The following is a 24396-nucleotide window of genomic DNA, read 5'->3' as shown; positions in this document are numbered from 1 at the left end:
CTTTTCTGCTATAAAAGTTTAGCTCTTGTATGCAGATTTGCATCACAGGTTGCATGCAAGAGCTTTCTTGTTACTTAGGTAAACTGCAAACATTAGCTGCTAATACGTCATTCAGCCTACTTTTAACAATGCCAGTTTCCCCTCAGTGTAAGCAAATATGGGCTAAAAAAAAAACAGGGCAGGATCACATTTGTGTAAAACACCTATTTTACAGTCATGCTAACAGCTTTGTACTTAGACATATATGTGCTTTGAGCTCTGTGGTAATGCTAACATGGCAACATGCTCACAAGGAAGTTACTGTTAACTGTTGTAATTTGTTAGCGTGCTAATATTTGCTAATTCTAAACACAAAGCACAGCTTAGGATGATGGGAATGTCATTAATGTTACTCTAGATTCATAGGTACTAGCCATAAACCAATGTAGGGCTGCAACTAGTGATTATATTGCTAGACGATTAGATGAAGGTTGTTGGTTCGAGCCCCGGTTGACCTGTGGCTTTATGGTGAGGAACTTACATGGTAGTCTGGCCCATTATCACAATCTAAATAAATGAGGAATGGCCATGTGCTGAGAGAAAATGTCACAAGAGAACACGGTGTTAAAAAAAAAAAAAAATGAAATGCGATGTTATAAAATAAGCTCAAATGTTTAAACCCGATTGCTTCTGGGCCTATATAAGTTTAGGTTGCTATGGTGTGCCATAATGACATCCGTTTCTACTACAACATACTACTGCAAAACAGCAGGGGTTTACTGGTGTACTTCACCTAACCCCAAAAAAATTTTGGTTAACACCTAAAAGGTGACAGTGCTCACAATATTGCAGTCATTTCACGGTTTTCAAAATGGCGTCAGAATCTGGTTTTAGATGGAAAGTTGGGGTTTCTTTTTCTTGAAAAATATTCTGTGTGGTGATAATTCGGTGTTGACATCTTCCTGTACAGTTACAGTTGGAAATGAAATTGTAATGAAATCATTAAAGTCTGCTGGTACTTTTAAAAGCATATTTTGCCCTCAACACTATTGTCTAGCCATGGTCTAGTGTTAAGATTAGTCCTTTTAGAAAAACATTTACAATGTAATTTAAACTACTAGAGGTCTATGGCAAAAACATTGGCTCCTACACTTTCCATTACACAACCAGTAGACCCTCCCTGTCTGGTAAATGCCCAGACCTTTAATTCAAATCTGTGGTTACATTTACTCATTTTAAACACCCTTCAGATCCACAGACATAACACACCTGTTACAAGATGCAATCAGCAGACTTCCCCCTTTTTTAAATATATTACTTTGTTAAAATGACACCAGCCAACATAGAGGAAAGAGGAAAGAAAAGGCACATAATGACCACATACATAGCAATAGTCTAACAGGAAGAAACAAAACATGCCAAAAACTGGGTTAACAAACGGCCTTTGTGTGATTTATTTCAGCACCTTTCTGAGCAGAGGAGCTTCGTGAGCAGAGTTGCTATTTACATGTCTCCTGTTTTGGTACCAGAGGTCAAAAAGAAATATTAGCTGCCACAGGACTATACAATTCGTCTGCAGTATTACACGGAAAGGTTTTCACATTCACATGTGAATTTAAGAACATAAGATAATTCAATAATTACCTGAAATAAAAGTAGAACTGTCAGGATGCTTTTTACCCAAGCCTGAACAAATAAAAAAACCAGAATGTGAACGTTCAAAAGAAAAAGTGGCTGACCTAGAAAACTTACAAATACCTGCAATTTTCTAGTCACCAAACCTTCACTGAAAAATGGAGGATACCTGCTTCTGTTGTGCTTGAAGAATCATATAAAAGATGAACGAATTATCAAAGTAATTGATTACATTTCTATAAATTACCAGTCGGCTACTATTCTCAGCTCTATTCAGAAGTGAACAAGCAGCTGCTGTGTTCCTTCACAACAGACATATCGAATGTTTCTAAATAGCAGTGAACACAGCACTACATGGTGAATAAACACAAATCACTGTGTATTAACCTTTTGACAAAATATTGCAAACCTTTATTAGTTATGATGAAAATGCACACAAGTTTCACAACTTTTCAAATTTTGTAGGCACATAATGTCAGAACTGCATATTAACTGTGCTATTTTTGAGCTACATTTAAGAGTGTATTTCAGAAGGAAAATAGAATGATTTCTAAACATATATATGTATAATAATCAAGAATACCCTTTGTAAGTTCGCTTACATGTGTTACCAACTCATTTGGCAAAACATGTTTGATGCTGAGTAACTGGTTATTCACACAATATTGATGTCTTTCTACAGTGGTTAAACACACTAAATATATGCAGTTTAAGCATCCTTATTACTTTTAAATAAAGATTCTACTTGAATGTGACTTTTGTAAAAGATCATTCTTGATAGACTGTGCTACACAGCTGACCTACTTAGCTACACAAGGTTACCCTGGATTACTATATATATTGTTATTATATATAATTAATTTAATATAGACATTTTTTATAACAGCTATATTTATAATAACCTATAAGATTTACTTTGAATACTAGCAGGGTCACATTAAGGTGACAGCCCTTGGTCATAAAACAGCTATTATACCCAGTGGCTCTTTAAATATTTCTCCTTAAAGCTGGCTAGCAACTTGTTAAGACTCATGATTTAGATTTAGTATGTGATCACCATAATGTGTATTGCACACACTTCACCTTAATGTGACACCTTTCCAAAAACATATTAGTCTTAATGTATAGTATCATTATATCTGACATAAGTCATATTTTGTAATATATTATATACTTTTGTATAAATTCTCCTGATATATATTGTCAATATTATTTATTATGTTTGTTTTCTTAAGTGTAGCTTCCACAGTCTACACCCTATAAGCCAGTGAGGTCTACAATGGCCTTAATGAAAATTGTATCCTCTCTCAGATAAGGGCTCTTTCCGGCTAGTTTGGCCAGTGGACAGAAGAGCGGGCAGCCACTGGCGATGTTCATCTCACTGATCGGCTTCTGGAAAGAGGTGGAGGTGACATCGGGGCGAAAAGCATCAATAATGTGCTCCCTGTTGTTCTGATCCAAGAGCATTAGAGTCACCTGGGTAAAGAAAAGATGAGAACACCAGCTCTTTCATGCCACTTTCTGGGGAAGATATGGATTTAAATGAGCGTAAGGTTATGTGCAAATTACCTACCTTTTGACTGAAAGGCCATTTGAGCAGAGCATCACACTTTCCCCTCATGATGACAAAGAACAGTGAAAGGTGTGTTCCTCGACCCGTCCCATCGCCATTCAAATACAGCCTCAAACACATTTTGTAGCCGTATTTGCTGGAGTAAAACGCTATGAGGAAGGAAAGTCCAGGATGTAAACAGAGCCTAATCACAGTGTCATATGATAATAGGAATAATATGCACGAGGGTGTAGTTTATTGGAAGTTCCCTCTTCTACATGCCAAGAGTTAAGATCATAAATACCACATGGTTACTTACTAACTCATTGAAATACAAGATTAGCCCTTCAGCTAGGACAGGATGTATGTGGGTGTACAGAAGATCTTTGATAAGTATAAATATATCATCTGTCTCACCTGGTGAGAACATTGCAGGTGTTCGACCGGCTACAGCATCCTGCCTGCGGCGTGAGAAGTCGTAAATTTTCCACACAAATATCCCATCATAAGTGCAGAACTGGAGCTCTCGCACCAGCTGTTCGGTCTCAGACAGCTGCAAGTCTCTCATAGTCAGCGTCCTCTCTAGCTGTCGGACTTTATTAGACAGATTTTCAATCTTTTCTTGGTCTAAACGGTGTTGATGTGAAAAAGCCTCTAATGTAACTGAGCTACGCTCCACTTCCCGGTTCAGGACACACACAATGTTTTCTAAAGCGCTGACCTGTGGAGAACCAGCAACAAATACATTTGGATCCTCATTCAACGCCAATAAACAACACTGGTTAACAAAGAGGATTAAACGGACTGAGACTTACCTTTTTATCAAGGTCCACAGATTGTGAGGAGGCTGCAGCTCCCAAAGCTCCCTCCCCAGGAGCTCTGTACAGGCCCAGACCACAGTCCTCCTGCCACTCCCCAGGACCAGAAGCCTCTTCACGTGTACGAGCCACAGACAGCACCATTGGCAGCAGAAGACGCAAGTGTTCCACGGTGCTGCTATGCTCATGGTCGTTGAGCTTCCCGTTCTCTATCTAAAAATTACAATCAAGGTTATTTAGCTACTTGCATTTTGTTCTGGAAATGTATTGAATTGAATCAATAATCATACATACTACAGATTTACACCCCACTTCGCTGAATGGGCAGGCACTCTTTGACTTGGCGCAGGTCTTGATGTGGTCATTGAACTGCAGGTTGAATAGATAAAAGAAATTTTAATGGACCAGCTTCAAACAATGCATCAATTCAAACTGAAAAATTAAAGTGACGCAAGGATTCTCATTCAGAAAGAAACTAAACAGTCCCGAAATTTTCAGTTTAAGGCTCTATTTCCTAAAACCTCAATTAGAAAGAAGGCTTCCACTTTTCAGCTGAAGAATGTGGATCTCAGCCATACAGTCATGGCTGATTTTAGTAGTAACCCTTCTTAGGATTTCTACTTTACATTTGTAACTTCTATGTAAAATTGTGTAACAACAGTCTATTCAGTCTGTAACTCAAACCTTTTCTCTTGGGATCTTCTTCTTGCCACAGTCTTTACATTGTAAGGGAAACTTCACACAGATCTCGTCATGGGCCTGAAATAAGTATAAGACATTTATTGTACGTCCACATAACCAGCAGATGACTCTTTGTAGGAATGCTCTGTCTCTAACCTTGATTTCTTTAAAGTTGAAGGTCACTTTGCAGTATTTGCAGTTGAGTGTTCTTGCCTCACATTCTCTCTCATTATGTCGGTCCTTCTCTCTACGAAGGATCGAGTTTTGGCAGGCCTCGCACTGTATGCGTTCAAACTCACAGCGACCTTCGTGGTCAGCCTAAAAATGAAGGACCAGGTTATTATTATCACCATATAGAAGTCAGTGCTGCTCATTTTAAGTATACAAAAACAAGGCGCAAATACAAACAAGTATAGAACATTGAACATATAAACTCAAAACTGCTGAGAGGTAGTGTACATGTTTTGCACCATCTGGGTACTTAGAGCCTGTAACACTGTTTTATTTGCAGACTCATTCTATTGTTCTTGTACAAAAGAGGTGTGAGGTTGCCAGATTTTCTGAAAATATCACAGTTTATCCTAAAGTATGTACTTAATTTATTCTAAATGTAAAGCGCTAATCAGGTCCCGCAACCAAGCTTTAGAGTTGGGTATGACCTTTGAAGTTAATTATTTTTGACCACATTCCTACAGTTTGTCCTTCTCGTGCAGGATAGGTGGGTCTGGTATTCATTAACTTTCATAAAGTAGCTGACTGTTGGGTTTTATGATGCTGCAAGTTATTTCAGTGCACATAGTGTAATCTGCATGACAGGTGATCAAGACAGCTCATATAAAAACTGTAGACCATTTGTCAGTTTTTATAAAAAGATGCTCCACCCTTGTCAAATCCAATTAAACTGAGATGACAAGCACACCCATACATGTAAGCAACTATGGCTTTACTCTCGGCTTAAAACAAGGTGTGTGTGTGTTTTAATGCAAACAATTTATTACCTCCAACTCATAAAAAAGCATTAAGAAACCTAAAAACCCATTAACGATAATAACACAGTACACAGCTTAATTAAATGATATGACGTTATTATGACTCCATAATCATCGATCTAATTATGTTTTTTTCCATCTAGCCCCATTAGGAACTTAATATTTAATTATTTGTACTGTATGGTTGTTTAAACAAAATATATTAAGAGCCTTTTTCTAACATTTTAACCTTAAAACAAACACAAAAGAAACAAAACAAAAAAAATTGCCTTTGGGAGATCTGGAAATAAAAGAACAAAAATACAAGAAGCACAGAAATAAAGAATGGAAGTACAACGACAAATGAAAAAAGGGCTATTTAATTCAAATCTGTGAAATGTTTCGATAATCTTATTTAATAAAAACATTAAAATAACATCTTTTTAAAAAAATAGCGGGAACTGAAAGGGGTGGAGCGCGATAATGGGATGGACTTCACCAACCAAGAAGTCAATCCCTTTCACAATGAATAGAAACAGCATGGCGAAGCCACAGAGCCGGAACTACAGGTAGGTTAGCATGTTTTTCGCTTTGACTGCTCCATTTTAAGACACACTGTTATGGAAAACCTTAAACCGAATAAGCGAACTAAATGTGAATCATCTTTAACAAATTATCTGTCAGATCCCTGTCCTTATCACACCACTCAGACAACACGTGTAGCATCTTCCAGCTCTGGAAGAAGCAGGTTTTGGGTGTGTAGGCTAACTAATCTCCATACTGGTCTTTCCAGACAACGGTGACTAAGACAGTAACCCACAAATCTTCTCAGACACATGGGTGTGTAATCACTTCTTGAGCGCAGCAATAAAATACATCACACAATGACTCTTCGGCCATGGAAAACAAGCACATGTTGTGAAGCTTCTTCGGCAAGCTAACGACTCAAAGCCACATTTGCAGCACATGCAAAATAATATCCTGTATCAGCCTAGTGTTCTCATTTGAAAACTGCCACATCATTTTAACATTTCCTCTGTAAACCCTAACCTAGACAAGATCACCAGTTATGGTTAAGTAAAACCACAGCCATACACTACAAACATCCTGCTGTTATAGCAAGCATAAAAAATACAAATACACCCTAGAGTAAAATATTTACAGAACAAAACTATAAACAAATAACACTGCCGAACACACCCCGCTTCTTTTGTCAATGGTTTTTTGCAGTTGAATATCTAAACCCATTGCTGTTTCATGGCTTAAAGATTCTGTAGATTCTTTTTGTGGTGTAGTCTCATTTAACCCACTGAGCTATTCTCACAATGCTTTTTATGTCCTGGTACTTTCCCACTGAGATGTTGATAAGTGAGCTGGATTGATGGTACTTTCCAGGCTGCAATGTTAACTTTCACTTCCTGTTTTCTCTGCAGCCGTGCTGATGTATAATCAGACGTATTTCAAGCAGAAAGGTGACTGTGTGACAAACTACCGCATTTAAAAATACTGACAATATTGATGTAGGTGTGGTAAACAAGCTAAATTACATTTGTACATTTACAATAGGGCATGCAGAGACAAATACTCAAACAGAAAGCAGTGACAACACCCATGCAAGAAGAAAAAGTTGAACTTCATGATTCACCTCATACTCTTTAATTGAGCCTGTCCAATTGCAGCTCTGGTTCAAACATCTGGCTGGCAGACTCGCTATTTCTCGACCTGCTGCATTGTCTGGAAATGCCTAGTTGGAGAACAAAGCACAAAAAGATCAGTGAATTCACACGGCCACTAATTATACCAACAAAAACAGAAAACAGTAGCTTTCTTTGTGTAAGACTGTGGGGAAGGAAATCCCCACTGCACTGTTGTCATAGTTTTTCCTTTAAAGGGATGAATGATACACTGGCTACAAGGAAGATGTCTCATTAAATAAGAATGTTGGTTGAAAACTGCATATTTATTACCTTACCTCATTACTATTGAGAATGGAAATAGGTTCCTCATATATTTCCTCTTGGCGGCAGGCTTCACAAGGCTTTGGGCCAGAACTAATAAACAAAACAGTGTGACTTCATCGTGAAAAACAGCCAGGTGGCACTAAACAGTCAGCAACAATTTCCTGCTGATCCATTACTCAATCAGCTACTGACCAGTATTGATCAGAGCTCAAGAATGACTCAATCATAAATGTATGTTGCTGCAACTGGAGAAAGTGTGAAAAATATCTTAGCTTTTGCAGGTTGAGATTGAGGACAAATGAAAAAAGTAATACACAAATCACAAAAAAAAACCCAACAAAAAGGACATGTAGTGAAAGTGAAATCGCCCTTCAGAACACCCACTTCATCACAAAAAATAAAGTTAGCAAAAAATAAAGTTTATATAATTTACACGGCACAGGTACTTCTTGGTTTCAAATGATTCACGTGTGAGAACATAATTGTTGTTGCTTTTTGTTGTGGTGTGAATGTTAGCAAAAAAAAGCTTCATGTATAGCTGTTTATAATAAAATTTTCCAGGAACATTCAACATTTTCTGTCACCTTATCCTCCTTATCTAATGATACAGTCAAAATATCATTAGACATAAGGTGATACACCATGTATTTACTAATGAATTCACAATGCCATCGTGCATCAGTGAACAACCAGTGAGTTAGTGATAGGAAAAGAAAATGGAAACCTTTAAAGTAAGTCAGAATCATCATCCTAAGTCACATCCTTGTGATTCACTCACATCAGTATTAGAGTCCAGTCATGTAGGGGATGAGTCGGCCTAAAATAATCTTGGGTGCAAAAAAAAAAAAACTCCCCAGAGGCAAGCAGAGATAAGAATACAGGATGTGCCAAAGCATGTCCGGTAAGAGGGGAAGCATTAGGAAGGGAAGGGGTTTGTATTTCACACGGATGTAGGTGGTCTGAAGACCTCCAGTCTACCTGGTGAGCTGCTTGAAGCAGTGTACACAGAAGCGATGGCCACACTGAGCCTGGACAGGCCTCCTCAGGACCTGGAGACATTGCTGACATTTGTATTTATTTTCCATGGGCACTGACAGCACACTGAGGGGGATTCCTGGTAAAGAGTTCGGACAGTCCACCAAAGAGATTCGGGCCATTCTTCTCCATCAATCTGGTGCTAAATCCTGTGAATAAACACCATACATGCCAGCCATTAAGCATTTGTCCAAGAGAACCAGAAAGCTCATAAATCACAATGATGTATCCTCTAACTAATTACCGAACATGGCAAACAGGTTTACTCTTAACTCTGACATACCATTAACTACTTACTGGTATGTTATGATATTTGGGCATGCCCACTAAATCCCATTTTTATAATGTAGTATGTAATTTTAGCTCCACCAATGGCTGTTCTAGTACTAGCATTTCTTAATTTTTTTTTTATGTGAATGTACTTTGTGCACAGTGTTGTAATGTCCTGGCTTTACTTTCGAAAACTCTTGCCTTATGATGACACTTAGTATAGTGCGTTTCATTACTGACACTGTGAATTAATGCACATTTAGAAATGCTAGAGATTACAAAAATGTTCTAGACACTTGCTATATCTCAGTTGTATCCGACTATGCGATATGAAAGGTCAACCTCTATATTATGTTTGCACGCATGTGCATTTCAAATCTGGATTCCAGTTTGTACGCAAAATTTACTGAGTGACTTTAATAATTGTGCTGGTGCTGCCATCTTGTGGTTAATGACTGTTCTAGCCACAACATATAAATGGTCAAACATTCATGATGCATCACAGATGTGTGTGGTCACGATATTTATGTCTCATTTGTGCATCTGCGCTTTACATAAAAAGCGACATTTTACAGTCACAATGCTTATGATTTTAACATTTTGTCCACCAGTGCCATCTGGTGGAAGCATCAGGACTGACGCTGCGGAAAATTTAAGGGGGTCACTAATAATTTTTTCCTACGTCCAAGGTGAAATTTGTGCACTGTGCAAGGAGTTTGCAGTTTTGTTGCTTTTGTAATGCTAAGTGCTCAGTAGAACTCGTATATCAACTCTTTTAGGGTAAAAGAACATTGTCGTGCTCACCTTTACGAGTTGATAAGGACAGAAGGTTTCACAACTGGTGCAAAAGTTAACTGTTGTCTGTTGAACTATGGACTAACTAGTACAGGACTGTCAGCAATAACAGGACTTTCCACCTGTGTCAGCTTGGTATTTAGATGTTCTGAACAACTATATGACGTGGGAAGGAGTGCCTTAAAAGTATCAGTTAACTGAAGTTAGGTTTTATGATTAGCTCAAAGTTATCTATATGGCTGTATAAGTGTCATACTAACTGAAATAGGTTCACCAACGTTAACAAGTTAAATATTTCTAACATAAAAAGGTGACTCATCAACACAGTAAGTTTCTGTTTCCATCTGTTTATTTCCAACTACAGAGTTTGAACTCTGTTTTGGCAATAAATAAATATACCGCCAGAGTGTCCTGCATATGGCATACTAGCAGTTGTGGTAGAAATACCTCTAATTTCCAGAAGCAATCTGCACCTTTGCCAAACAAAACCAAAAAACTTTTCTGTGTGAATGTTTATTTTGTGAGTAACATATTTATTACTGAAAAATCCCTTGTGGGTAAAATTGAGTGGGGGGTGTTTTTTCCATAAACACTGTAAGCTTTAAAAAAGCCATTTACCCATCAATTAAAATTTAAAAGTAATGACTTCCTGCTTTGGTGAACTCTTCCTTTAAATTAATTTAAGCCCTTTAAGAGAAAAAGGAAATCTCCTGAAACTACTCCATTTGAAGTATGATTGCAAGTGGTTGTTAGACCAAAACTTAAAAAGACAAATGAAACAGGGAAAATACAGTGTAAAGACTGAAATCCACAAAGCAGCAGACGACCCCTGAGTTTCATTTTCATTCTGCTCTTTACTGGAAGAGTTCAAATCTAAATGTCATGACCAAAAGACTAATAACTAAAGACACTTGACAAATTTCTCATGCTTATCATGAGACTTGAATTGTCCCTAGTGATGACCAATAATGCATTACCAGTTATTAGCAGTAAGAGAAACCATTCAAGCTACAGACAATGTAACCTTTCACATAATATTCTTGTTGCTTCCTGGATATGTTCTATTTTATGAAATAAACATTGATAGGCTCCAGCAGATCCCAGTGACCATGGTCACCATAAGCAGGTGATGGGTGGATGAATGTGCTTAAATAATAAATAAATTTAAAATATAAATAAATTATATTTGTAAAATAATTAAAACATCTACAAATAATTATGAAATTATAATTTATGAGTATGTTTCCACACCTTAATTTTCAGTCCCATTACATGGAGTGGCAAGGATGGTTAGCTTACTTTTCTACAATAATAATAACAAATTATTCTGTTACTACATAATTTCTTCACACTCTCAAGAGGCGGGAAACTACAAAGACATTTGTCTTCTAAGAAAAAACCCAAGGTTGCTTTTCAATGAAAATCCTTTTCCTGGTAACATTATACTTTGGTTATCTGACAGAGCATCACATTCAAATTGGAGCATGACTAACATTTGCACACTGGTAGAAGTCAGCCTGGTTATTTCACAGTCCCTTCATAAGTTTTGTCCAACTTTTCCAAAACAAAAGCCTTATGACCTTTTGAGCTGAATGAAAACCAGTCCTGCTGTGACCAAAAGGACAAAACCAAGCTGATGTTTATGTATCCATGAAAACCTTAAGGGCGTAGCAAATAAGTTAGTAAGCCAGTACAAACAATGATTAAATCATGTAACCTGGTTGTTCATGTTGACGCCATATGCTGCTTGTTTCTACCAACTCTGACAGAGATAAAAACCTTTGTACGTTGTGGAAATGACAAAAAGAAGAAGTGAAGCCACAGCAACTTGGCCCAAACATGATAAAACCCTGTAAGATTGAACTGTAATGAAAAAAAAAAAGCTTCAGCTCTTTAACTGTAACCCACATGACTCCTGGACTACAGCTGGATTTTAGTTCATGTACCTGGAGGGAAACAACACGACTAACTACATTCTTAAATAAAATACTTAAAAAAAAAAAATTTACCAAGGTCTAGTAATACGTCAAATCTAGTAGGAAATAGTTAAACTCAAAACACCTTCTCTGCTGACCACCACCCCCTGCTCTCCCTGTGCTTCCTATCGGTCCGCCATGTTCTTGCTTAATATTTGCCTTTTACTCACTGAATCTCTCTCTCTCTGTCTGCCCGTCACTCACTGCACCGAAACCAAGCCTGAATATCTACTCACCGAGCTTGCACAGCGACTCTCCTCGACTTATAACGCCACGCCACCCTAACACAGTATTTAGGCAGAGCAGGGAAATACGTCAGCAGGGTGCGTATAAATACGGGTTATCTCCCGGAGGACTGCTCATTCTAGCGGAGTCAACAGCCCAGGCATATTCTCATGGGCTCTTTAACTTTATTCTTACTTTGCTTTATTCTATTACAGCCAAGTAACTTCTGCTTTTACTACTTTAACTCGTTTTTGTATTTGTGCTACTGGTTAAAAACAAGCGACGAGGTAGTTTGAGTATTTATTTTTCCTTTTACGTAGCTGTTAATTGGTTTGTGTAGTTGCGTAGTTACGCGATTTTACGCAGCTCGTTGACGTTAGGTAGTGTTTGTTTATTACTATGTGTTTAGCGAATTGACCTCAACTGGCAAGTGACGCCCGCTCAGCTGACTAACCTTAGCGTCTCGGTTGTCGCTGGCGGCAGAAAAACGAAACTCAGTCCACTATTTTGTGGGAGATGCAGCCCAATCTTAAGTAGGCAATGTTTACGATCTTGCTGCATGCGCTTATGAGTCACTTCTTCCTTACCGTGACTGTGCAGTGCACTGCGTTAAACTGACTGACCCCGCCCTTCTAAGAGGGCTGCCCAGGCGCGTATAGCTAGTGTACCATCCATGTACGCATGCGCATTAGCGTTTACGATGTTGCTGCACGTTGGCAAACTCCAGAGGTTAAATCAGCGGCGCTGCGACTTGATCGCCAAAGGTACGAGTCTCATTGCGAGCAGCCTGCGATATTCAGTGAAGCGAAAAGCTGTCACCGCTTTTTGATAAATCGCACTGTGTTAGCTGTTAATGTGAGAGGTAATGGATTTCAAAGCTTAGCTTGAAAAAGCACACAGAGGCTCCGCAGCACACTCACTGGTCACTCACTGTTAGTGGTGGATGAATGAATTATTTTAATTTCACCTACATATATGTTTAGCTCAAAGTATTTTAGTATAACAGAAATAAATTAGCGCTATATTAGCTATAGAAGCTCATCTTGCCACGTAGCGATACATTTCACATTCAGATGGCCCCTAGATATTTAAGCTTTAGTAAATAGCATTTGCTGTTACTGATTTACTTCTATAGAATTTGTCAGCTTTCTGCTCAGATTTAACGCAGTTCAGGAAGAAAAAACACCAATAATAATGCAGCTCATTGTCACATTGCGTCAATCCAGTAACCTTAGTATAAATGTCTCTATTGTTACTGCACCTTTGTCTCAGTAGTGGTTGTCCAGCAGCTGAGCAGGAGCAGCAGTGTGTTTACTCACAGCTGCTATGATGGACTGTACCCTGGACACATTCCCACCACCCCCATCCAGAAAGCCCTGCTGGCTGTGGGGTCAGGTGTGGCTGCACTACAGAACCCCTACAGACATGGTGAGACTTGCACGTCCTCTGCATCGGTTTCCAGTAGCATCCCCTGTTACTGTTTGTGCAGTCCTTTTGTTCATCTCCCTTTCTTACTTTTTATTGGCAATGTCCATGGAACATTCTGTAGCTGAATGGTTAACATGCATTCATGTAACGACATCGATCCAACTCTGGCTGAAGGACTTTCTTGTATGTCAAACCTCCTTCTCCCAAACCAAGACTGTATCCCTATAAAAGGGAAAAATTATCTTAAAATGGAATCACCTCTTCCAAATTTTGGAAATTCATTAAAGGGGATTATTTATACATAAGTAAAGCTATACTTTCGTAAGTTAATATTTTTAAAAAGTCTTACTTTTGTTTCCTTCTGGTCTATCAGCCTTATTAGCAGATTGTGAGTTAAAGTTATGAAAAGCTTCATAAATGTTCCCAGAGGCTCAGTTCAATAACACTGCTGTCCAGCTTCTTCCGCCCTTGACAGGTAGACCTGTTGTTTGGTTTTGAAACTGATTAGCTGTGAGAATTAATTATTTAATTATTAATTTCTCTTTGGCCATGAATTCAAACCAAATGCTAAACCTTATAATACTAGTTTTTGCTTTCATGACCCAGGCAGGAACTTGGTGGTCTCATTATTGTTTCACTGCTGAAACCACAGTCAGCAATTCTGCAACTGATTATTACAGCGTATCAACAGGTTTGTGAAGTTTGAAATAATGTTTTTAGTTTGTCAGTACAATGATACCAGCAGGGACTGTACCCAAAGTTCTTTTCTCATTTACTGTTTTGAGTATTGTTACTCATTCTTAAGCTTTTATTCTCTGGAGATCACCATCACATGCTTCAAAAAAGTCTTGGAAACAGAAACGAGAATAAAAACAAAGAGAGGCCCTACTATAGCGTGTCAGTTACCCCGAAACTCTCATGGAGGAAGAGAGCACCAACACCTGTCATTTGACATTTAGCTTAGAGGATGCAGGTGTCTTTAAGTTAAGAGCTGCTTCTGGCTCCAAGTGCTTAAATATCAAATTATTTCCATAAATACTGGATTCTATATTTATCTATGACTGTTTGATAGGAAAGGTATAAGGATATAAGGGGTACTGTGGTGTACTGCTTTAATTCCCCTTCATTTAGGCAAACTGCACAGGTATGAGAAGCATTAAGACAAAATATTTTATTTTGAGGAAATCAACTGTTAGTTCCACAAAAATCCCCTGTGCACTTTACAGACATGGTTGCAGTGCTTGGAGAGACAACAGGACGTCTCGCGTTGATAAATCTCAGGGACAGGATGAGAAATGACCCTGAAGGCTACACTGTCCTAACGTGAGGCATTGTGGCATTATTTGGTAACCCTGATTTCGACGCTTTAAAATACAATTTTCTTTACTGAAGATGAATTTTGATTTTTGCCTTGCTTGTTAACGGTTATTGCAGAGAGCGTCCCAGGATCAGGCTGTCTACACTCGATCTGACCAAGCTGGCTTCACTGCCTGATGGCTCTTTTGGGAGAGAATACCTCCGTTTTCTGGAGGACAATGTCAGTGTTCAGTGATGTGTTGTAAACACTTCCTTTACATTTCCTAACACCAATTTCATCAAGTTAACACATTTGGTGAAGTTTTCCAGCCTTTGCGTCTTCCATATTCACCTATATACTTACAGTTTGCTTGCAAATTTTTCCCACAGCGTGTGACCCCTGATACGAGGGCAGATGTGAAGTTCGTGGACAATGAGGAGCTAGCTTATGTTATGCAGCGATACAGAGAGGTCCATGATTTGCTGCATACCTTACTGGGCATGCCCACCAACATGTTGGGTGAGTTGTCATCAGAAAATGCTACCTACCTAATCAGCATCTACGAAGGCAGACCGAATTATTTATAGGAAAAACCAAGCGAAGCATGTTTAATCTTGTCATTGATGATATGGTTAAATCTCATTCAGAAATGTGAACAAGGCAGACACCTTAAGTTGAAAGGTGCAGCTGGAGTCATACATTTGACTACTGAGAGGAATATTAAATTCTCCCTAGAGTTTTGTTTCTCTCCCACGCTTTCCTGTCCAGCTGTCTTTACAAATTTCTTGTTTTTCAAAGCCCTTGCAGTTACAATCTATGCTTTTCTCTTTCACTGGTGGCTTACTAGTGAATTGATTCACAACAATGCTAAAAAAAAAAGGAAGATTTTTTTCAATAGGCTCATTGTAAAGTAGGTTTTGATACACTGTTCTAAACGTCTCGTTCTTTCTTTTCCTTTCTACCTAAATAATTTGCAAATGTTTCTCTTTTTGTCTGTTTCTCTCATCCTGCTGCTTTTAGGCGAAGTGGCAGTAAAATGGTTTGAAGCCGCCCAGACGGGGCTTCCCATGTGTGCTCTTGGAGCTGTATTGGGGCCACTTAAACTAAACGCAAGGTACAATACCTGTGTGTTTCACCACAGCGTATACTTTGAACTACAGCGCAATACTAGACCAGAAAGATGTTTAGTAAGCTCTGTTTCAGCATGATAAGGTCTTGATTTGAGTGACTCACTAAGAACCTCTGTGAACACTGTTCTTATAGGGTTGGGTTACATTTGAACAATATAATGTATGAAACAAAAACTATTCAGCAAACAAGTTTTGCTGAAGCATGTACAAGCATGTTGGGAGCTGCACTGCATGTCACTATTCTCTTAAGGTATTGATCAATTATTCAACTACCGGTAGTTGATTCTGCCCTACTTTACCCCTACTATATTTCCTGAGGTTTGGCCTCCCACTCTTTCATGCAACTGAGGAGTAAAAAGCATTAAGTTACCCTTATTACCTTTATTAGTCCCACAAATGGGGAAATTCTATTACCACCCAAAGTGCACACACACAGCATTACTCCAACTCTTTACCAGCATTTTTCTTTTATATCAGCACACACATTGTGGCATTCACACTATTTCTTTGTCCTGCTCCAACATTTGCAGATAGCAAAGGACCTACCAAACCAAAGTCAGTCAAAAGAAATGGTAAAAGCTGTGCGAGAACAAGTTAGAAAATGATTTACTACAAAGTCTAGTTTTATGACCATTTCCCATCAAATCTCAGCTCTGTGTGGGCATAAGAGGAAATTCATTCACAGCTGTGTATCATTGCATCTGTTATGATGAAAACATGCTTATAAACCATGTCTTTATCTGTAAATCTATTCCTCCTCATTCAATAACTTCACTTCCCTGTGTTTTTTGGGGAAGTGGTCTGTGGCCCATCCAGAGGAAATGACACTGGTTAATCTTGGCATGTTTCCTCTTCATTGTTCTGTCATGCTCAAAATTTCCTTTCTTGTATCATCTTCTAGCCGTTTACAGAAACTGTTCACTGCCTTGGGCCCCTGGGCTGTTCAGAACGGCCGAAAGGCCCGCTGTGTCCTCAGTATCTTTTACGAGAAACGATGGGAACAGAGTCTTGAAGACATCCGGCAAGAGCTCAACATCGATCCACCACCTCTAATACTTAGTGCGTCCAATAAAAGGAGCACCTGAGAAAAGAGTGAAATGAGATAAGGGGTTCAGGTATAACCAGCAAAAAGACTTTCAGTATTGGACAAACCAGAAATATTGTATGTGAAGTGTGATACTGTGGATTTTTTTTTTTTTGAGCTGCTTAGGAAATGGAGAAGTTTCACACTTTGCAAACTTTGGCGTTTCCCTGCATAAGTCCTAAATTTGTCTGCCTAGGTGTTAAGTCATCCTTTACTTTGAAATGTGAATCATTTAGGCAGCAGGTCTGGTTCTAAAGTCTTGTTCACAAGGACAAAAATAAACCAAAAAAAAAAACAAAACTGAATTGCAGCTGTTATTACCTATATACTGATCTAACCAGCTTTGAAAAGTAGTATTTATATTGGACTGTTATTTTATTTTATGCCAAAATTTTGCCAGATGTTAGATATTTTTGTGACCAGTTTTCTAATTTAATACAGTTTCATGTGCACCTGTAGATATACTAACACCAAAGAGTGGGAAGATGTCAATGCAGCTGCTTCTGTTATCTGACTCACTTAACAAAAACTGCACTATGCACATTATGCTTCTCCTTTTTTATAATACATATGTACATATTGGGTGCATTGGCCAGAGTATGAGCTGAACAAATTTACCCTTTAATTTCTGTAGTTATGAGCAGTGTGCTGATTGAAATAGGTTGGGTTTTTCAATAGATTTCAGAGCTCAGAACACATGGAGAGTCACGTTTGCTGAACATTTGCGTTAAATGGTTTATGTCACCACATTTTTTTTTTTTGATCCATTGCACAAACCTAACACTTAATTGTGCATGTTGCTTTGTCGACACGATGTTCAAATGAGGGTATAAAAGCCTTTTGTCGATAGTGGTAAATCTGAGGGACATTTTATTGCCGTCTATGAAATTCATCAATTTTTTGGCAACTTGTGGTGAAGCGTTTGGTTTCACATTCCTTATCTTGTATTATTACTCAACCAAGCCTTTTCCAGGGAGTGTTGTAACAGTCTGTGTTGAAATAGGTTTTCAGAATGAGTAGACTGTTTGACTGTTACAAAACTTAGTGATGATTCTACATCCAGGGATATCCACTTTCTAACCATCAGTTTTTTTTTTTAATACCATGGTAATTTGTCAACGCACCAGCACAACTCATCTTTGTGCTCTGTTGCCTTGTCATGTGCGTTTCAGTTATTTGTATGTTTTTATTCATCAAGCTGGTCCAGACAAACAACACATGACTACAGGGTTTTTCTGCAGGGCTACAGTGTACTTTCATTAGCGCCACAAACAGTACCTTATTAGGATATAAAAACACTGATCACAAGTGAGGTCACTACTTAGTTAACTACTTGATAAAATTTAAATTTGTGTGAAAAGTGTGTGATGGAGACATTTTCATTGAAAACATTAACAGATAGAATATGTGGGCTTAAATGGAGGGTTTGTTGGTGTGTTCTAGTTGGTACCTGTAGCTGTCCGTGGTCCTGGAGAAGCATTTTCACTTTTCACTTATTTACTTTACTGATTTGACATGACTTGTCATGAAACTACTGAATGAGTCATGTTTGAGACACTGGTCTCTCAGCCTTAATTTGACATTGCTGCCCTCCTGTGGTTCTCCGCACAAACTGTTCTTACTTAGTTACATAATGATGTCTTATGCTATTGTGTAAAAGGACAAAATTTTTTATATACAATTTTATCATAAGAGTTTATCAAAAGATAAAATTATAAAATAATTTTGCCAGATGGCAGTGCTGGATCAACTAGTATCATGAAAATGATCATTTAGAAAAAACAATCTAAAAGAGTAAATACACAGCTCAAACTAATCATCCAATCATATTTAACACAAACTGTGGTCATAAAAATATAATCAGTGTCAGTCAAAACAGCACAACTACTATATATGTTCAAAAGGTAACAACATTAAACACATTATTTAAAACAGAAATAATTAGCAGCTATCACAGCAAATAATAAATACAAATAGAATAATCTGATGTTGTGTGTACAGTTTTCATCATCACACAGATGGATGATCTTAAACTGCTGATCATATTTATATTAGAGAAAAAGTCTTCACATATTTTTGGTCATTATGTTTTCTGCAGTGTGTCAGTGCAGAATGGTGATACTGCGGTTGGCCACGGCACACGCTGGCAGCAGCGGAGCACTGAAGTGTTGCGTGACAGAGTACAGCACGGTGTTTGAGTCCAGCTCGTAAAACAAGAGTGTCTGACTGGGCAGGTCCAGCAGGAGGCCGATCCGCTGGGGTCTCTTCACCACATGCAGTGGTACCCTCTTCCCTGCGTGACAGAAGGAGTAGTCCCCATCATAGTGAGACAGCACCCAGGAGTGATTGTTGTAGCCCAACCGAGCCTCGTTCCCAGAGCCTTTGCGCTCCAAAGAGGCATAGCAGACCCCGACCTTAAAGGCTCCACTATGGCCTACATCTACCACCCAGCTGTGAGTGCCAGAGGACATAGACAATGAACCCAGTGCGTTGGGCCAACAGTCAAATCGAGCTGGGTTGTAGGGAGGGGACTGGCGGGCTTTTTTGTGGAGGAAGGTCAAGGTGCAGAAGTCATCAGACAGGGAGAGGAGAGGGCTTACTGTTTTCTCATCAAACTTCAAATGAGATGATCCATAAGCTGTGTGAAGAAGAAAAACATTGGGTTGGATTTCCCACATTGCTGCATTACTAAACTTTATATTTTGAGTTCTATGATAATCCTTCAACGAAATGTTTTGACTGTAATTTTATAGATTTCTCCCCACTACCCACAAGGATATCAATGTGCCAGGTCAGCCACAGAGCTTGTATTCTTAAAATAACTGCCACCTTTATCAAGCTTGCACACCATCCAGATTTCCACAAGAGACCACTGATTTTGTGCCAGTCCCCTATAGTTTCTCTTGGGTGTGATTTCACTCCATTTCTCCAATGTTTAACTCCATTAGGCCCCACACTGTTCCATTACTGCTGCTTCCAACTCTGAAGCTCATTTTGCTAATAATACTGATTAAGCTGAAAGCTTGGCCTTTCTCTTTGAAGCATCCTCGCTCCTGCTGCATCTGTCATGCTTTCATAAAGCTAGGATGATTTACATTCGGATGAAAACCTACTAACCTTTTGGCCCGAGCAATACTGCAGTGGCCCACAGTCCTCTCAGCAGCTTGCTGTCATTGCAGCCTGAGTTCAGGTTGAGTTGGTCGGTGTCACAGGGCTCCCCGACGCCCTCTGCCTCCTCCACCCTGACACAAACGCACATAAACATAAGGAAGACAAGAAAATGTACCTTTCTGTTTTGACCTGAACACGAGAATATTCACAAGCATATCATATGATAAAAGGTTACCTTTCAGCAATGTCCTGGACATTAGTCTGAATGATGAGAAAAGAACAACAAATTACTCTTCTGGGCCTTAACATAGCTGAGTCAATTATAAATATTATCAGGATACAGATATTTCAGCAGAAATTGTTCTTCAGAAATCCCCCACCCCGCAGATATCCCCGTCTCTCACCACCAACTGTGCGTCTGGAGTGTGTGTGAGCGTGTGCACCAAACGGGAGCGTGTTTGCGACAGGTTGTTCAAAGCCTGGCTCCAGTGGGCCCTCTGTGTGAGGAGACACTGCTCCACCCGCTCCTCCTCTCGCTGCACCTCCTCCAGGAGACGCTGCTCCTCCTCCTCCAAGGCTTCACGTACTGCGCTGACCTGAGCCAGCACATGCTCCCTCGCCCTGCTCGCTGCTGCCTGAAAAATCAGGTGCAAAGGAATAGATTACTAAAGGGCTTGTGCTGCAGGAGGAACACAATTTGAGCCCAACTGCATAATTAATGAACACACTGTCATCATGACTCTAATCAGCAGGTTCAGTTTAATTTTTTCTAAATTAGTTATAGGCCTTTTTCATAAAAGTCATTTTAGCACATTAGAGAAGGAAAACATCAGGTGTTAAAAATACAATGTGTGATGGCTGAATTCATTTCTACTAGTTTATTGTCACACTGTTATGACTTACTGGGACAGTTGAATAGAATAAGGCCATTGTTAATGTCATCACTAACACCTCTGCTGTTTCTACCACAACAAGCCAAAGCTGTAAAAAGAACTTTTACCACACATTAAAAGAAATTTTAAAAATGAATTGATGTATTGTAGAGAGGTCTCAGGACGGCTGCTGACTACACCTAAGAAGTTTTACCTTTAATCACCTCCTGCACTTTGTTTTTTACTAACCAGATCTGCCTTTAGCCCTAAGTGAGAACCTGTAATTACCTTCTTCCCTCCAGGGATTAAAACACAATGGCCCTTTAAGCAAGACGATCAGAGAGCATGACTTTTTACACTTCTGACTGCCCATGTCTGACTGCAAAAGTTACAAAGACTCACTCATAAGACCTCTAACCAACTACATGTAAAGTTTGTTTTATTTTGTTAAAGAAACATGTAATGGTTTGGTGATTTGATTCCTGCTTAGGTACGTATTAGCTGTTTTCAATCTGCAATGAGTTCGTAGGTTATTTGAGGTCTGATTTGTTCTGTTCCCCAAGAAAACTACACATGCATGACCTGAATGAACCTCTGACCACTGGATACCCATTATGCTGAGAGAGGTTAATAAATACTGGAGCTCTGCAGCCTTTCCTTCGCTGCATTGGTGCTTTAATTGACTGAATCAGCACAGGGAATCTTTATTTCAAGATAGACTTAAATTAGATTCTTTTTTTCTCCACATCATAAGTGACTTCTTATCACTACATGCTATTAGAATTGATGGGTTGTAACATGTGACTTTTTTTATAAAGATGAGGCAGGTGGTGACACAACACACTGTAGTTGTGAAACTGATGTGTGTATTAGTATTGAGGGTATGGGATTATCTAATGTGAGTCTCAGTGGGTGGTGAACAGATGTATTTCGTACCTGCAGCTTTTGCTCTTTGGCTGTCAGAGTCTGGTCGATAAACCTCTCAATCCTCAGCGCCTGCAGCTGCATTTTCTCACACACGTCCACCAGTTGGTTCTAGTTTAAAATAAATTTTAAAAAAAGCACACACATCAAATCATGAACATCATCAGCTGGAGACGCAACAAGAAAATCTTGTCTATTCAAATACCACGCAGAGGAATCAGCTAGAAGAAACACAAAAAGTGGCACGCCCGAGAAAGATTAACTACACAACATGTTACATGTTCAAATATGTGAGCACAAGTTACGCTATCAGTCAGTCCTTGTGGTCTCCTCTGTGTAGTGAACTAGCTGTAACACAAGAAGCTGCATTTACTAATGTTTAACATCCAAAATCTTCCAAAAAGAAAGTTAGGAGAGAGAGGTAGTTTCTGAGTGATGTACAAACCTGTTTAACAGTGAGCTGCAGAGCAAATAAACTTACAGGTATCACCTCTGACATGAACAGAAAGTAGCTGTTCTAGTTTAACCCCTGCAGGAAAGAAAGCAGCAGGGTATATTTGTGATTACCACAAATATCATGGCACCACTTACCCGGACTGTGGTGACTCTGGTGGCCAGAGGGGTGACGGCGTGTCCGTGGCAGGAGCCCACGGTGGAGCACTGGGAGCAGATGAGTTTCTGCTCTGTTCCGCAGAACCAGTCCAGCTCTGACTCGTGCTCCGAACACAGATCACGTTTACCGGAGAAGATCCCGGATTCGGTGTCGGACGTGGCCGCGGTCGGAGAGGTGGCTGCGCAGCGCGAGGAGCTCGACATCGCGGTGTCCCCCGCCTGTCTCCCACCGCTGTCGCTCAACAAGGAGAAAATAGGCTGCTCACTATACAGCCCCCTGATCTTCTCAGGGTCGGAGGTCTCCTCGGGCTCACCCGAAGGAGAAGGACACACTAAATCGCACGTCGTGAGCTCCTCGGTCATGGTACAATAAGGCAACAGGTGCACCGGCGGAGCTGGAATCGCACCTATACAGCGCTGTGACACAGGTGTAACAGGTGAGCGGAACACGGAAGTAAGACGAACTACAGAGGTCAGGAAAAAAAAAGGGTTTCTGCTCTGCTGGTTTTCAGTTGTTTGGTCTGGGCGTCAGCTTGTAACAGACAAAAATCCCAAGTTTCATGTTTCTCCCTGACTCCCTGGTTTTATTTATTTATTTACTCTCTGATTTAAAGTGAAGCTTTGTCTAAAGTAACTGCACTTATTATAATTACTTATTACTTATAACAAGTTTTTACTTCCAAGTAAAAATGAACTTAATTTTTGATCAGATACCCCACCTATGACAGGTATATTATATTATAACTTCCCAACAGTAGTATAAATATGGTAGTTTGTACATGGATCAGTAATAACATTGGTTCTACTTATTCAATGCGTCAAAAATGCTACATTTAAAGATTTATACTCCTTTTCTTATACTGAGGGGCTAAGAAAAGTAAATGATAAGAATTTGGCTAAATCATTGTTATTACAGCATCGTGATTCTACTGAAGGTTTATTAACAATGTTCATTTTTCATCCAGCTATAAAAGCAGTATATTTCTGAAAGATATATGTTCATTAGAGGTTTAAGGTTGAGGTTGAAGCATAATTACATTTTCCAGGGTGGATAGGTGTGATAGAAACTCTGTTTCATCACAGGAGTTTGCCAAAAGGATCTGAGGTGCAGCCACGCCTCACAGACAGGTGTGTTTAGCAACAGTGAACAACACCCACTGTGGATTCCAGAAAGTAACCTCTAAGAAAACAACATGTGCATCATGAAGAATGGTCTGTTATTTTAAATGCACAGGCCTGTTAATTGAAAATGTCTGTGCAGTCTGTTGTAATCTGGACATGTCCTAAGAATGATGTTTTAAACATACAAAAATAACTGATTGACCTAATAATAATGGTAAATTAGTTAAAGTATTTACACTGTGATAATGTCAAACAGAACTAAAAATAGTTTGTTGTGAATGGTGACTTGAAAACATATTTATATTTGTTAGGTTTATGATATTTGTTAGGTTTATGATGTAAGAAAGATACAGGAATCCTAGTCTTCTAGAAAATCTAAGGGCGATCGTGTGTTATAGATGATAAATAAATTTCTGTTCTTTTTGTGCTTCTTTGTCATTGAAAGTTTCAAAATTAATACTTAACACATTTGTGTCTGTTTAAAATTATGCAATAAAAGTAGAAACATAATTTGATGTTTAAGTCACAAAACCATAGATCAGGATAGATGGTCTAATGGTGCTAGATGGTAATTTTTTGTTTCTAATTATTCTTTTTCTGAAGTCCTTTTAAACACAGCATCACAATTTGCACTCAAAACTGTTTTCTAAACCATTTTTTAACCAAGGTCTCTGTTGCTGAGGATGGTTTTTGTAATACACCTCCTAATCTCCAGAGGGCGCTCAGTCACTTATTGGCTGAACAGATCTGCTGGGATTGCAAGTCAAGGTGGCAGGTAATCACATGACAGAGATCAGATCCTGAAGATTATTTAGATTGATTAATTAATGCACATTAGCTGCTTGTTACATTTCAGAGGCAGATATTGAAGTAAAATTCTCATTTAAATAACAGTTTTAGGCCCAAAGAGATGAAAAATAT

General features: G+C 39.0%; 3 protein-coding genes across 16 annotated transcripts; 1 reads left to right on the top strand and 2 right to left on the bottom strand.

The window, feature by feature from the left end:
• Window positions 1–1994: 1994 nt before the first annotated feature.
• Window positions 1995–12482, bottom strand: traf2b (Tnf receptor-associated factor 2b). Of its 5 annotated transcripts, XM_026297739.2 has the most exons (11): window positions 11907–12041; window positions 8573–8778; window positions 7606–7684; window positions 7279–7377; window positions 4822–4983; window positions 4669–4743; window positions 4279–4353; window positions 3982–4197; window positions 3584–3887; window positions 3188–3336; window positions 1995–3090 (listed from the first exon to the last, which is right to left on the bottom strand). In XM_026297739.2, exons 2-11 carry the CDS (start codon window positions 8749–8751, stop codon window positions 2872–2874), a joined length of 1557 nt encoding a protein of 518 aa, XP_026153524.1. In that variant the 5' UTR covers window positions 8752–8778; window positions 11907–12041; the 3' UTR covers window positions 1995–2871. The 5 variants fall into 5 exon arrangements, with proteins under 5 accessions (XP_026153524.1, XP_026153523.1, XP_026153520.1 ...); XM_026297738.2 differs by lacking the exon at window positions 11907–12041 and adding an exon at window positions 12350–12482 and having other exon boundaries at window positions 4669–4983; XM_026297735.2 differs by having other exon boundaries at window positions 4669–4983.
• On the top strand, window positions 6166–17366 carry coq4 (coenzyme Q4 homolog (S. cerevisiae)). Of its 10 annotated transcripts, none has more exons than XM_026297745.2 (8): window positions 6166–6202; window positions 13171–13323; window positions 13930–14014; window positions 14550–14646; window positions 14758–14860; window positions 15010–15139; window positions 15641–15734; window positions 16652–17366. In XM_026297745.2, the coding sequence occupies exons 2-8, from the start codon at window positions 13222–13224 to the stop codon at window positions 16833–16835; spliced, it is 795 nt and encodes a 264-aa protein (XP_026153530.1). In that variant the 5' UTR covers window positions 6166–6202; window positions 13171–13221; the 3' UTR covers window positions 16836–17366. The 10 variants fall into 10 exon arrangements, with proteins under 10 accessions (XP_026153530.1, XP_026153533.1, XP_026153534.1 ...); XM_026297748.2 differs by having other exon boundaries at window positions 6183–6202; window positions 13168–13323; XM_026297749.2 differs by lacking the exon at window positions 6166–6202 and adding an exon at window positions 9985–10020.
• A 617-nt stretch (window positions 17367–17983) lies between these two features.
• On the bottom strand, window positions 17984–22782 carry bspry (B-box and SPRY domain containing). Its single transcript, XM_026297740.2, has 6 exons — window positions 22333–22782; window positions 21754–21852; window positions 20350–20580; window positions 20181–20206; window positions 19952–20076; window positions 17984–19472 (listed from the first exon to the last, which is right to left on the bottom strand). Exons 1-6 carry the CDS (start codon window positions 22714–22716, stop codon window positions 18937–18939), a joined length of 1401 nt encoding a protein of 466 aa, XP_026153525.1. The 5' UTR covers window positions 22717–22782; the 3' UTR covers window positions 17984–18936.
• Window positions 22783–24396: the final 1614 nt, after the last annotated feature.

This window comes from Mastacembelus armatus, chromosome 12 (assembly GCF_900324485.2).
Source record: "Mastacembelus armatus chromosome 12, fMasArm1.2, whole genome shotgun sequence".
In the NCBI taxonomy this organism is placed as follows: Eukaryota; Metazoa; Chordata; class Actinopteri; order Synbranchiformes; family Mastacembelidae; genus Mastacembelus; species Mastacembelus armatus.
Note: the sequence above shows the minus strand (reverse complement) of the source record. Positions and strands in the feature narration are given on the sequence as shown.

Bases quoted from the DNA above. Each gene is read 5' to 3' on its own strand.
- coq4 (XM_026297742.2), top strand. From the start codon at position 12,569: ATGTACGCATGCGCATTAGCGTTTACGATGTTGCTGCACGTTGGCAAA. The intron at 13,324-14,549 runs GTGAGACTTGCA...TGCACTTTACAG, and splicing joins ACAGAACCCCTACAGACATG to ACATGGTTGCAGTGCTTGGA. The intron at 15,735-16,651 runs GTACAATACCTG...ATCATCTTCTAG, and splicing joins CCACTTAAACTAAACGCAAG to CCGTTTACAGAAACTGTTCA.
- bspry (XM_026297740.2), bottom strand. From the start codon at position 22,716: ATGACCGAGGAGCTCACGACGTGCGATTTAGTGTGTCCTTCTCCTTCG. The intron at 21,853-22,332 runs GTAAGTGGTGCC...ATTTTAAACTAG, and splicing joins CCAGAGTCACCACAGTCCGG to AACCAACTGGTGGACGTGTG. The intron at 19,473-19,951 runs GTTAGTAGGTTT...TTCTTCACACAG, and splicing joins AGTATTGCTCGGGCCAAAAG to CTTATGGATCATCTCATTTG.
- traf2b (XM_026297738.2), bottom strand. From the start codon at position 8,751: ATGGCCCGAATCTCTTTGGTGGACTGTCCGAACTCTTTACCAGGAATC. The intron at 4,354-4,668 runs GTTTGAGTTACA...TTCAACCTGCAG, and splicing joins AGAAGATCCCAAGAGAAAAG to TTCAATGACCACATCAAGAC. The intron at 3,337-3,583 runs GTGAGACAGATG...CCTTCCTCATAG, and splicing joins ACCTGCAATGTTCTCACCAG to CGTTTTACTCCAGCAAATAC.